Below are 14,247 nucleotides of genomic sequence, written 5' to 3'. Positions count from 1 at the left end.
GGGTTTGCATGTTCATGTTTATATACCGGAAGCGTGTGAGGGAGAAGGGGTCGCAAATACTGTGGTCCTACGTTCTCCATTGATGTCACAGAGTTTGATGCATGATGTCTCAAGTATTGAACAGCTGTTGCATATACTCATGTGCTACAGCACTAACAACATCCTACTGAGAGAGCCAACCAAAGGAGAGATCAGTAATCAATATCCACATGTCATTGCATCCCCATGTGTGTGTCTGTCTGCGCAGATTTGTATTGGCACAGCACTGCGCACAAGCATCCTGCAAATTGGACAATGAATGAGTTCATGCCTTAGCGATGAAACTCAGTGACATTAACATGATGTGATGTAACACTGACATTAAAGTAATGGCATGACCGTATGAACCAGCCCCTTTTCAGCAAGAATATGAAACGTCGTCCCCTCAGGTGCACCACTAGTCTGGATTATTAGTCCAGTTTATTAGTTGAACATTTTCAAAGCTTCACCAATGTTCAGCTGAGGAGTGTTGAATGAATCTGAATTACAGAGCAGGATCGTCCACATCGTCAAGACCAAATTCATCAATGGACAATTAAGTCTTGTTACTCCAATGCAAAGTAATAACGAGGTGTTAATTTAGCATCACCCCGGTATTTAACTGCCAACCTGGGCTATTACAACTAATTGTGATCGTGTTGGACAACTGGGAGAGATGTGACGCAAAGAGGTTGCTTCACATCCAATCCAATCCAATCCCACTTTATTTGTTAAGCACTTTAAAAAAACCACAGTTGACCAAAATGCTGTACAGAAGGATAAATAAAATACATAACAGCTAAGAGAGATAAAAGAAAACTACATGTGAAATACAGAATCGATTTAAAAGACATAAAACATAATTAAAATGAATAGGCACGCAAAAAAGGAATCAAATAAATAAATAAGTCGACGTCTTACTGTGTGTCAAAGGCCAGGGAAAAGAGAAGGGTCTTAAGAAGAGATTTAAAAACATCAGTGAAGAATAAAGCCTTCACTACTGTTGTGTTAGCATTTGCCCAATCAGAAAAGCAGAATTCATATGTGTGTCTAATATACAGCTATCAAGATATAATTCTGAGAATGCGTATAAAATGACTGATCACTCCACAAGTAGCAAACTGATGACTAAAGATGTTCTATTCTATTGACTATTTATCTATTCATATCAGATTTGAATCAAAAATCAGCCAAATATTCGGCTTTTGTGATTAAATGCTAAAATGTTACACACTACAGTTATCATCAAATAAACATTTGTTATGCTTTTCATGATTTTGTTTTTGTATTATTAGCTAAAACTGACGCATTTTATAGGATTTATTATTTACTTTCAAGTATTCATTTTTTGAAAGTTGATGCAGCACAACCATCATAACTCTTTAGCCCTTAAAGGAGCAAAATATGTAACTCTGACACCTAGCATTTAAAATGGGTTGTGCAGTCCAAATTTAAAAAAAAATATTGGAGAAAGCTGTCTCCTCCCTGCAGCCGATGTGAACTCAGGTTGCCACACAGAAACTTCAGTATTTATCCAGCTCTGCATCGGTCTTGAAACCTTTCTGCGTGTCTCTCTCTCTTTTTCAAAAGCATGGTTTTATCCTAGTTTTGCCATGTTTCTGGTCGTGGAGCTTATTATACAAATGAAGAGGCTTTTTAGGTCAGATAGAATCAGTTATGGTGTCTGACAAACAATGAGCAGCCAAACATACAAACATAATACAAGATAATAGAAAAAAAAGGCATGAAATACCTCATTAAAACAGCAACACATCAGGCAGAATATCTATAGCCAGATGTTCCTGCTGACAAGTCATTTAAATTCCTCTTTAGAAGCATCCAGTGAGACTAGCTCATTAAGTTCCACATGTTTTTGTAATTTGTTCCAACTAAAGGAAGCCTTTTCCCCACATTTCAGTTCTGACACTTTGAAGATGTAGGTTAGAAGGTATGAAGGAAGTAGACCTAAAATAGCCTTGTAAATAAAAAAAAACGCCAATGTTTTAATCGAAGCCTAGACAGAGAAGACTATGATCCGACATGTGCATACATCAGACAATGACAGGTGAAGGCTTTAAAATTCATGATGAACCCTCAAAGCTCCATGATGCACAATGTCCAAAGCATTGAGACGTGGTGTGCTTGTATAAAACATAAACCAAAGTCCAGCATGGACATAAAAGTGGCAGCAAGCGGTCCCTGTTTGGAATCAAAGGAAAGGCAGGTTTTACCTCTTACGTTAAAAAAATACAACTTTTTACCAGCTGCTGAATATGAGGAGTAACAGAGGGCAATTAATTAATTAGAAATACTTTCAATTTTGAAAATGATAAGAAGACAGGTAACATGTGGCTTCAAATAAAGACATGCTGTCTGATTGCTAAAAACTGGAATGAGAGCTATTGATTTGAATCAAGGAGAGTGGAGATTCTAATCTCCAGATTGACTCATACACTGCTAATGCGTCGTGAAAGCTTCAGCGCCAAGAATTTGCCTTTTTTTTTTTCAAAAACATATTATTTGGGCATTGACGCAATGGTGAAATGTATTATTGTACATGGTCAACATGATGCATGATAGTTTCATGATCACTTTAATGTGTCAGAGTGTTTGCACATGTGTGTTTATGGCTCGAATTGGAGAGTATTTTTAGCAGCGACAGGCAGTGCAGAGGAGGTGGAGACAGGTCTGGAACAGAGCCCAGGACTGGAGGCCAACGAGACGAGACTGTTGATCAAGAATGAACGACTGCTGACAGCCGACACATGGTCATAGCACAGACACACTCATCACACCCATACTCAGTAAAAAGCACAGACTGACCTTTTACTATGAACATCTCGTCCAATTATTGCTCACGCACAGGACCAACATGCCTTATGTTATACCCTCCTACTTGCAGAAGCCCAACAGATGGATAACAGAAATAGATTCTGCTCTACAAAAGTTTCATTTCATCACTTCCAATAGCTTCAGTTATTTCATAATATATCCCTGAGTGGAGTTGCTTTGCTCTGTGGTAACCTTGCTGTTGAAAGAAATCAGCATGTTGGACAGGTGGGGTTTTCTTAAGGGCAATTCTTTCCTCCACAGAGTTGTCATTACCCAGTACAGTCAGAGAAGGGCAGGCCAGGGCTAAGGTTTGATCTGTGTGGATTTGAGCAGTTGAACATATACACAGTCCCGGAGGAAAGTGTCAGTATCTTTTTTTCTCTGCCTGCTGACTGCCTGAGGATATTACTGTTCTTTTATTCTGACCCTCTAACATTTATTTAAAAAATATATATTTCCCAACAAGTGAATTAATCGTATTCTTTGATTAAAAGTCTATTCTTTTTTCTTTCTTTCCATGGATTGTGTAATCTGCCAACTACAGAAGGACTAATACAAGACTTGAAGGTAATGCTTTTTTACTCAAGGTCTTGACTGATACAGAGCAACAGATCATCAGCTCTGTTCAGTTCAATCTTTGGACTAGATGCTGTAATAGTCTTTCTTATAGTCCAGGTGCACTGGCTGCTCTGATCTAATCCGGGTAAAAACTCTCACAAAAAATCAGCAGACTGAGGGATGTGGTCAAGGAGGCAGCGGGTTTGTCATGAAAGCAGGCTGTAATGACAAACAATCCTACAGGGGACAGGCGAGAGACAGGTCAGAACCTGGCGTAGGGTCGAAAAAGCCAGCAGGTAAGAATCCACCCTTTGGGGCAAGTGTGACCACACAGAAGCGGTCACTGAACCACAGCGAACCACAGGATAGCACACTTACAAACTCACACTCTTGGAATCGACGGTGGGAAATGTCAAACTTAGCCCAGGAGAGGTCAAGACAATATCCAGAAGACAGAAGAGACAGAAACCTCGAGGTCAGGGACAGAAAGCTGAAGTGTGCTACCAGGGGAGAGACTGGATGCGGTGGTCAGAGGCTGGTGGAGTGAGTATCCAATGGTGACTGCTGGAAAGTCTAGAATGAAAGGGAAAGAACAATCTGGCAGTGTCTCTGAACAGGAGAGGATTTTATACTGGGCTTGATTGCAGATGAGCGGCAGCTGTGTGCAGAGGTGAGTTGAGTGGGCTGATGAGGTGGGCATGGCTGGAAGGCAAGACCTTAACTTCTTCAACATCGTTTAATACATTAATATTAAACTGAAGTTAAAATGAACATTTAACCGGCATGATCAAAGAACAACAAAAACATCAACTTTTTACAATGTCAACAGATCGGAGTTCTTAAGAGGCCATGATGGCTTAGACAATCTCTTGATTACACAAGTGTTGAAAATCCACAAATAATCGAAACTTGAACAATTTTATATCAACTCTCCTGACCCACATGTGTGTGTTTTCTCATTATCACTGTCATGTGAACACCTGCTGTTCTACAGATCACTCACGCCATTGGCATACGTCACTATAAAAGTTACGGTTCTTGTGACTCTGACCTTGTAAACCATATCAAGGTATAACCAACACAGCAGCCACAATCTATGCATCTGTCAGACCACCAGTCTTTTTAATATGTTTTCTTTACAATATGAAAGCTTCTGTATGCAAGGCAACTCATTGGGTCAAAATAGTTCAACAAAAATGGTCCTTCTGCATTGACAACATTCCCCACTCTCCAAATCCAGAAAAATATGGAATCCAAACACATCCATAAAGACCCACGGATTGAGTCAAAATTCCCGCTGCTGTTAAGCTGTTTCCTCTAAACTAAATCATGCATGCTGAACTTTTCACTCGCTTCTTATTTGACCAATCAGGAACTTCCATACACTTTGTTCCAAGGCTACTTTAGCCAATGAAAGTGTGAGTAGAAACAGGACTTTACTTTCTCTTCCCTACGTTGGAAAAAGTTGGAAAAAAAGGATAACAACAGGGTCAGCAGTCTCGTCTCTTCGGAGAGTTGGGAGCAAATGTGGTCAACTGACTTGAGATGGTGAAAGTGAATTCAAGAAATGAAAATAATAATTAGAATATAATAATTAATGGACGTGTGCCAAGCTCTGCTTATTGGGAATGACATACATCAATAAAGTCGCTATAACTCTTCCCCTGAGGGTTATGAATATCTGTACCCAATTTCATCCACATCCATCCAATAGTAGACATTTCCCTTTTACTATAACAGAGCAACTTTGTAGTGGTGCTTAAAGAAAAACCAATGGATCAAAGAAATCATCTTGTGAACATGGATATATTATGATGTATATGTTTGTACATGAATGTATTATATAGTATTTCTCATTTAAAACTGAGCAGATATTTTACTCTTCCTCAACTGTTTAATGGAAAAAAAAGATCCTTGTGTGAATGCCCCTATTTATGTTCAACGGCTGGTTTGGGCTGCTTTGCCTGTTAAGCAAACAATGAAGATGGAATCACATTGTTCAGGATCATTAAAGACAGCAAGTTAAAGTGCTGAATGCATTGTTCAATTGGAAAAGCACTGTCTAATGACGTCTAAACATCACGGCATTCTCACCCAGTTTTTAGTGCAGTCTCAAAGGCTGTTGGCTGTTTCAGTTAGACATAAAAATATTTTCCTGGATGTTTGCAGAGAAGATAAAGCACTCATTTGTCACCAAAGTGATAAATATGAACCGTTTATATTGCAGCTTGTTCTTTTCATCACTTGCACTGCGGAATACATTTTCTTCTATTTTAAATTATCCGTGGTGCCATTCTCTCTTTCAGTTTTGTTTATCAGATAGAGCATGTATGCATGTTAGAGAGATGTTCAGAGCAAAGGTGAGGTTAATCACAATTTCGTCCCGTGTTATGTAGACGTGTCTTTGATTGACAACCTCTCAGCTTGTAATTCATTTGCACTTGACTTTACTGAGAGATCTTCCATTTCTGTTACTGAGTGACCCCTTTTTTCCTCTTCATATCTCTGTCTTTCACACTCACACACACACACACACTCTCACTCTGACACGCACATACACACTGCTCTTCTGCTGAACAACCTTTTCATTCTGACATTATGACTCTCTACCGTGTGGCCTTTAGCGGACAGTGCTGTAAACCATGTCGGCTCTGTGGTATAATATAAGCCGTGAGACTGGGATCATAATCACTTCTGGGATGGTCTCCATTGTGCGTTTTTAAGCATACTCTCTTTCCCTCCGAGTTCTCTATAATTAAACCGACGCTGGGGAAGGAGGCATACCTTGTGCAGTTTCCAATCTAAATCCCTGTCATATTTCACCCTCACAGAAACTGGCCACAGCTGCTGAGAACTTCCAGATGGAGCATCAGTGGAGAGACGAGTTTGAGGTAACAAAGGGACACAAAATGCAGACCCACGCTTTTGAAACACTGCTTAAGCACATAAAAATGACATCTGTGGGTATTTAAGCTGGTAAAACACAGGAAGACACAAATCTCATGCATCAGTGGTCATCCATTAAAAAAAATGAGTTTACTGACCATAAATTCATGTTATTGTCTGAATTGGGCTTCATCTGTTTGTGCCTGTGTGTTATCATTAGCAGTGATTACAGCTCCATTACCAAATAAGTTTATGCGCGTTAAACACTGTGTAATGATGCATTATGCTTCTCGTTTTAGGTGACACACACTCTGCCTTCCGAGTGCTGCACTAGCAGACACTTATTAAAACACAGAGTAAAGCCGTGGACATGACAAAAATGTGTCACAAATAATACAAATGTGTCTAAGCTGTGTGTTGCTTTCTCAATGGCTTTTAAAATGCTTCTCCCCCGGGGCATTGCGAACGGCTCTAGGCATACAGACACAGATGCGACGAGAGAGAAAAACACTCTCCACGCTCAACTTATACAGTACATTGGTGGCAAAGGACCGGTCTCTTCATTAGTATATAACAGGGGAATTAACTAATGGAGTTGTCCGCCAGCAGAGTAAAGGATAGTTTAAAAATGGATCAAGCAAGTTTGTGATAAAAAAAAAAAAAATGTTACACTTCATTGCAGCCGCAGTCATGTTGGGCGCTTCTGTGTTTGCAGGATGATGAAATCGGCTACTACAACGCCAAAGACAACGTAAGTTATCCTTGTTTTCCTCTTCCGTCTCTTAGCTCTCTTTCCGTCTTAGCCCCCGCAAACAGACAGGTCACACTCAGACACAGGCAAGTAATAATAATTTTTCCTATAAGGCATCCTCTCTCTCTCTCCTGTCCTCCCTTTCACCTCCTCTACTTTCCATCTCCTATTCAACACATTCTCGTTTTTTTCTCTCTACCCAGATTTTCTATCATTGCTTCAACCTTTTTTTTTCCCTTACACTGCCTCCCTATTTTGCCTCTTCTCAAGGCTTTTCTTTCACAGCATCTTCCTCTCCGTCACCCTCCTCCCCCCCCCCCCCCCCCCCCTCCTCTCCTCTCTCGCAGGTGAAGAGGTTTCTGCCATGTTTCTCCTCTAATTGACAGATGAGATGTATGAGCTGGCTACACTGTTGCTTTATTAGCAAAGCAACTGATCGCACACTCTCTCTCTCCCTCCCTCCCTCCTCCTCTATCTCTCTCCACCTCACTGCCTCTCCACCTTGCACACTTTCCTCCATTTCTCATCGTGCATTTTCTTCATATGTCTCCCCATGCCTGTGCTGCTCTCATTGATGTAAATTGCCGAATGCATGAGTAATAAATCTCCGCGAGGGGCACAGACAATCTGGCTGTCTGCTGCGACTCTTCCCAAGAGAAACTGATAAGATGGAGAGAAAAAAAAAAAAAAAGGAAGATATCGTTAAGCAGATTCAGGGATGCTGTGTTTTCCTAAACGAGCTGGGAGGTTGTGAAAAGTGCAGCGATGACATTATCTCATCAGACTGGAGTTGATGAGGACATATAGTCAGACTGTCTTTTAATGTCCTGTGCTTTTATCTAAACCCACAAGCTGTTTTCAGGCATGGAATGATGCTTCAGCAAATAGAATAAAAGAGGCTTTGAATGATATCCTAAACCCACGGTCAGCATCACAGTCTGCATCTTGATTTTTTTTTTTTCCCGCCCTCAGCTGGATGCAAATGAGACAGAGGGGAGAAAATACAGGATCCGACCAGACTTTAAAGAGGACTCGTTATTTAGACGACTGACCGACCACAACCACACGGCCGTCCACATCCCCACTGACATATATGATGGCTGTGAGTACACATGCACACACACACACACACACACACAAAGCTGAGTGGTTACCATGGATACAACTGACATACCAAACCCATTATGAAATGTTGTATACAAATTGTGCCTCCAGCAAATTTGCCCATGGCTAAAGAATGGTTTGAAAAACAGTGATAAAGCATAATGGGATCCTCTCCTGTACTGCCTGCCTGACTGTGCAATGAGTCCTTGGGATGTGAGTGAACAAAGGAGCCTCTAACTGAAATAAATAGACGTGCGCTTTAAGCCTTTTGTCTGAGAAAAACCATCAAACCTGAATCCCTTCATTTCATTTGTATTTCCTTTTGTTTTGAAAAGAGGATGTCGATGAAAAGTATATTCAACCGTCTGTTCATGTTTTGAGGCTTGGATTTTTGTCTCGCCATGGTTGAATGATAAATAAAGTTTTATTAATATAATTGAATAATATAATTTTTAAGTGCATACTTTATCAACTCGATTTTCTACGTCTTCCAAAATAAGTTAGAATTATTTATTCTATAATCAAATCAGGGTGGGGCGCTGGTGGTGCAGTGGTTAGAGCGCGCGCCCCCATGTATGGAGGCTGCAGTCCTCCAAGTGGGCGGCCCTGCAGGTTCGAATCTGACCTGTGGCTCCTTTCCTGCATGTCATTCCCTACTCTCTTTCTACCTGATGTCCGACTCTATCCACTGTCCTATCTCTTCAATAAAGGCACAACATGACCAAAAAAAAAATAAAAAAAATCAATCAGGGCACACTCACACGAGGCAAAGTTGTCCCTTACCATGCCTAGGCAGCACCATTGTCCCCCCTCCCCATCCCCCCGCTGACACTGAACCAGGCCTGAGCACGGTTACCTCTTGTACATAAAGTTGTAATAAAACACATGCAAGGCTTGTACACATTAGGTACTTATGAAGCTTGCTTAGTTTGGACTGGTGGACCTTGAAAAATCAAAAATCAAAAAAATTAAAAAGGGATGTGCGGTCGAGTCCAGAACTCGGAGACCATGACAGCTACTTTACTGACTGTGTGGCTTACATGTAGTCATTGCAGTCAAATACAGCCATAACACTCCTGGATTTCTTCATAATAAAGGTTGTCCACGTTGTTTAACCGTTTAAGGAAGTGTACCGTGCTTGAGCAGAGATCGGAGTACTCAGACAGTCAAACCAACTGGACTTTGGGGGTGAAGGGTGCTTAGGGATGGTACAGATTGCCTAGTGTGTGACTGCGCCCTCAGTATATTTTGATTTATTTATTGAGCCTCTCAACAACAGAAGCTTTCTCATGACACTTAACATGTGTTGTGAATAGTTAAAGGTAACAGAATGCAGTGTTCAATTTTACACGTATTTAAATAAGAGCATAATGAGATGTAAAAACATACCGTTTACATTATTTCAACTAAAAGGTGTGAAGCATTGCCAATGTTAATGATTTGACAGGAAGTGCTTTTATTTTGAAAGTCACAGGAAATGCAAAATGCAATGCTGTTGGTTGCTAGCTTGATGTCATGAAGTGGAGACAACGTGCAGATGACTGTGCAGCTTGCTCTTTTCTTCTGTAAACATTAATATCTGAGCAGTAAATGCTTCAGTTTGTAAAGACGTCCGTATCGTCATCATGTGAAGATTCCACTACACTACAATACACCAAGGAGGTCTAAAATCTACTTTGTGTCACATTATTTACAGAGCCCCAACAGTAATCTACCAATGAGCCAGTATTTGGCAGCGTTGACAAGAAAAAAAGAAAACTTTAATTTAACCGAGAGAAGCTTCGAGCAGAAGCAGATTTAATAGTGAACTTCAATCTGCCGTGACCAGATGGACTTAGAAAGTGTGATCAAGTGTGAGGCAAAGACAAGCTGTAGATTTTATACTGTAAAATAAGTATATTCATCATTCTCCCCAAAAGCATACATATAATTAAGAAACATGGATATCATTGTTAAATATAGCTAACTTACTTTATTGGCCCTTTTATGTTCTCAGAAGCCATCATCTATTGTTTGAGACAGCCTCTGGTTGTGACAGAACATTTTCAAGGCTTCTCAGCCCTTTTTACAATTTTTATCAATACAATTATTCCATTATTATCTAGCGACCATTCGCATGCTCACTTATATGCAGATGATACAATATTGTACTGTATTGCTAATTCTGCTCAGCTTGCAATGGAGAACCTGCAACATTCCTTTAATGTTCTCCAAGTTGCACTTCACGATATTAAATTGGTTTGAAATGTTCAGAAAACTAAATATATGTTGTTTTCTAGGGCTAAATGTGAAACTGATATATAACCTTCACATTACCACCCTGCTAGGATCCATTATCGAGAGAGTTAAAGACAATAAATATCTCGGTATATGGATAGATGACAGACTAACATTCAAACTTCACATTGATAACCTTACTGTCAAATTACGACAAAAGATTGGTTACCCATATAGAAATAAATTAAATCTAATTTCTCGTTGTTTATCATTTATGTATGTTTTCTCGGCATCATTGTAAATGAGGGTCGCCCTCAATGATCTCTCCGAGAACTTAAATAAAAGTTGATGATGATGATGATGTACACAACGGTTAGCATTTGAGGGACCGAGAGCCAAAACTTGATTTCCAAAGGGTTTGCCATTGTTTAAAATCTGACAAGCAACTTGAGAAAACATTTAGAGGGTTTAGAGAAGACGTTTAAGAGCGCACCGTAAGCTGCACTTATTATCTGTTAATTGACCTTAATTAAAGCTGATTAGTCGTTATATAACAGCCGACGGGTCCCGTGTTTTATAACGGCAGACTGTGTTTCACATCTTTGACTCTGCATGGATTGTTTTCCTTCCTCCATTGATCAAAGCCTTCAGAAATGCAAGTAAACAATTGCACAACAAACAACAACCAGAACAGTTCAGAAACCGAAACCAGGTCCCACGCCACAGAGTCTGCAGTCACATTTTCCTGCAGAATATAACTGCATGTTTATGTTGTAATCCGCATTTGGACTTCCTACCACAAAGATTATGATGAATCACATATGTTTGCTCTGTTTGTTACAGAAGTACCTTTTTTTTAAACATTTCCTCATGGTGTGCTGACATTTACCTCGAACACTTTGGAATAATTTGATTCTTGAAAGTCCCTCTGACATTAGCAGAGCTCAAGCTGAATGTCAATGACTGAGGGAATGTCTGTTGAATACCTTTACTGTGGTCTGAATTATGCATTTTAACAACTTCCTTTTTTATGCTATTTTTACATTTTAAGCACTTGGGTGATGCTCTCATCATCGTGTGACGAGCAGTAAAAGTTTTTAGTGGTCATCTTAAAGATACTTCAGCAGGACATATTGCTCATGATGAGTTAAACTACAAGTCTTGGATAGTTTCTCGTGCCACTAGGCTTCACTTCCTGCTCGGCTTGTTGTGTATTTTTATCTGTGACCGTGTGAGACTGAGTATATTTGTGTGTCTGTAATTATCGTGCAGTGGGAGGCGATGCGTCATAAATGACTTTGAGGGACAGCAGAATCAGAGTGATTTCCTCAGCATGGCTATCCAGCCTGCTGGTGCACCGTCTGGCCCCAAGGTTACACATTTCACCTCGGTGCTGACCCATAAACAAGGGGCAGAGTGAGGGACTGTGATGGGCACACATTGGTGTCAGTGATTGTTATCTGTAAAAGTGCAGGCCAGCTTTTAATTAGCATGCCTTTTTGAACTTGATGTGTCATTTCTTCCCCCCAAGACACCACTTTGGCCTTAATCTGGGCCAGATGCCATGACTCCTCACACTCCCTTTTCTTTCAAGGATGCTGTATAGGGAGCCTGTAATGAGTATGCATTGATAGGCTGAGCTGCTGGGACCTATCCAGGCCTCAAGTTTGATCTGAGTGAGATGTAAGAAACGGTAGGTGTGTTTGAAGGTGTGTGAAGAGGACCCAATGCTAGTAGCATGCTTAAATAGTGGGAATATTAAGCCAGTCTAGACAAGTTTATTTTGAACTGAGGACAAGGTTAAAAACAAGCAAGGCTGAGGGTTAAGATTTGACTTGATGTGTGTAGATGGAAGAAACACATTTTTGTCTCTGGCTTGCACATATAGCCAAACACTGTGTCATGTAGTGGGGGGCACGTGCAGTATAGCATATATATGGCACGTCACAGGGAAGAAAAAAAAAAAACAAAGAGACAGAGTATTCATATGTTATTGAGGTTCAGCTCTCCAATTTGATCTCCACCCCATAAATGCTCCAGGAATAGCCTTTGCTCAGCTGGAGAAAATTGGATTTTTCTGGGTAAAGTGGGAGACAAGTTTATGAAATCACCTTCTGTAGGCAGCGGCACATCTTGTGTGTGTGAGAGAGAGAGACGAGAGCAGGGGTAGGAAACAAGACGTTTGGATGACAGTAAAGATAACAAAAAGCAACATCTGTTGGTCTAATGAAGGGACATGGTGTGGCAGATAGAAGGAGAGATACACAGAGAGACAGACGGATAAGATAATGCTTGGATACAGTGGATGTTGCTTTTGGATACAGAAGCTGGAAAATTTATGTATACAATATCTATGACACCCCGGGCTGGAGACGGTTAAATAAATCATTTTGAAGACCGTGTATGATGCGCTTGATCTGCAAAAATATCAAGCTTGCCAGCAGTTTTTTTTCTCCTCTAGAAGAAGGGAACAAGACAAGCAAACAGAAAGACAACAACACTAAGGACATCAACAGAGACAGACAGAGTTTTGAATGGTTAATGACAGATACGCCCCCCCCCCCCCCCCCCCACCAATAGTTTCTGTTTCATAAGTCAAATATACCATTTTATAAATGGCAACCCGGTCATTGCATTTGTGTATGATGTGTGTGTTCTAACAACCCGCCCAGGCTCCTCCCCGCTCGTGTTTCCCACTGTGACTTTCCCATCTTGTATGGATTAAACAAACAAGATTAATTATGGGCTTGTGAGGTGCTGTCAAGTGCATTTTGTTTCATTTGGGCAGATCCAGGCAACCTGTTTCCTTCCTGCTTCCAGTTTACCTACACTAATGGCTCTAGTTTTGCATAAAGACATAATCATCTCTTGAAGCTCTTGACAGTTAAAGTGAGCGATGGTATTTTCAAAATTGTCTTTTTTTCTCCTTCAGACATCAGTTGTTAAAACTCGAGTGTTGTAGTACTCAAAATTGGTCTTGGTCTCAAGACAAGGTCTCGTCTTGAAAGAATTGAAAGTATTTTCATTTGGCCTTGTCTCAGTCTGTCACTGATGGGCTACTTTTTAACTTCATTACTCTGATTAGAAGGAAAACGGCCATTTCTAAAATAATGCATGACTTGAATTCATTTGTAGTTTGGTTTCTATCCCCCTGGTTACAGCCGCAAACTTCCCGTTGTTTCAGTCTTGAGGGTGCACTCATACTAGGCAAAGATGTTCCGTACTGTGCTGAAGCACGATTGTCCTCCCCTCCCCATTCCCCCGCTGGCCCGCCTGCACTCACGCTGCTCCAGGACTAACCTGGCCTGAGCATGGTTACCTCTTGTAGCATACATAACATTGTAATACAAAAAATTAATGGCTTGGAGAAAAAAAAAAGTGACGCGCAATCAGTGGTGTTCATGGTTTTGGTCTTGTCTCGGTCTCTGCCTGCCTTGGTCTTGGGTTTGACTCATGTCTTGACTAAATGTCTTGGTGGTGTCTCGGTCTTGGAACACTCTGATCTCGGGTATGCCGTAGTCTTGGTTAGTGTGTCTATCATTTCTGTTTAAAACATATATTTTTTTGTCTGTAGTTAAACTAGCATTTGTTTTGGACACAACGTATAAGGTGATTTTAGGAGCATAGGTTGACATATAGGTTCTCTTTATTGTTAATTCATACTCTATTTGTTATTGACTTATACATTGAGCTCCTAATAGCCTACATGGATGAAGTCTTCACAGGGTGCAGATTCAGTTTGGCATCAAAGCCAAGCCGAGTGCAGCCGGGGAATTCATTAGTGTCAGTGGCAATATGGAAGAGTGGAGGATACTGTATCCCGTATGAAGCAGCAGAGGAATTTACCTTATTAGATATTATGGCTAACACAAGAATCCTTA

General features: G+C 40.5%; 1 protein-coding gene across 3 annotated transcripts in view; it reads left to right on the top strand.

The window, feature by feature from the left end:
- The window catches only part of LOC132972399 (voltage-dependent calcium channel subunit alpha-2/delta-1), a 68,658-nt gene that overhangs the window by 20,207 nt on the left and 34,204 nt on the right, over positions 1 to 14,247 (top strand). For all 3 annotated transcript variants that reach the window (XM_061035189.1, XM_061035190.1, XM_061035191.1), the window contains exons 4-6: positions 6,240 to 6,299; positions 7,010 to 7,045; positions 8,018 to 8,147. In XM_061035189.1, the coding sequence (XP_060891172.1) occupies positions 6,240 to 6,299; positions 7,010 to 7,045; positions 8,018 to 8,147 (226 nt within the window). The remainder of the gene's footprint in view (positions 1 to 6,239; positions 6,300 to 7,009; positions 7,046 to 8,017; positions 8,148 to 14,247) is intronic.

This window comes from Labrus mixtus, chromosome 4 (genome assembly GCF_963584025.1).
Source record: "Labrus mixtus chromosome 4, fLabMix1.1, whole genome shotgun sequence".
Lineage (NCBI taxonomy): Eukaryota > Metazoa > Chordata > Actinopteri > Labriformes > Labridae > Labrus > Labrus mixtus.
This window is presented reverse-complemented; position numbering and strand designations above follow the sequence as displayed.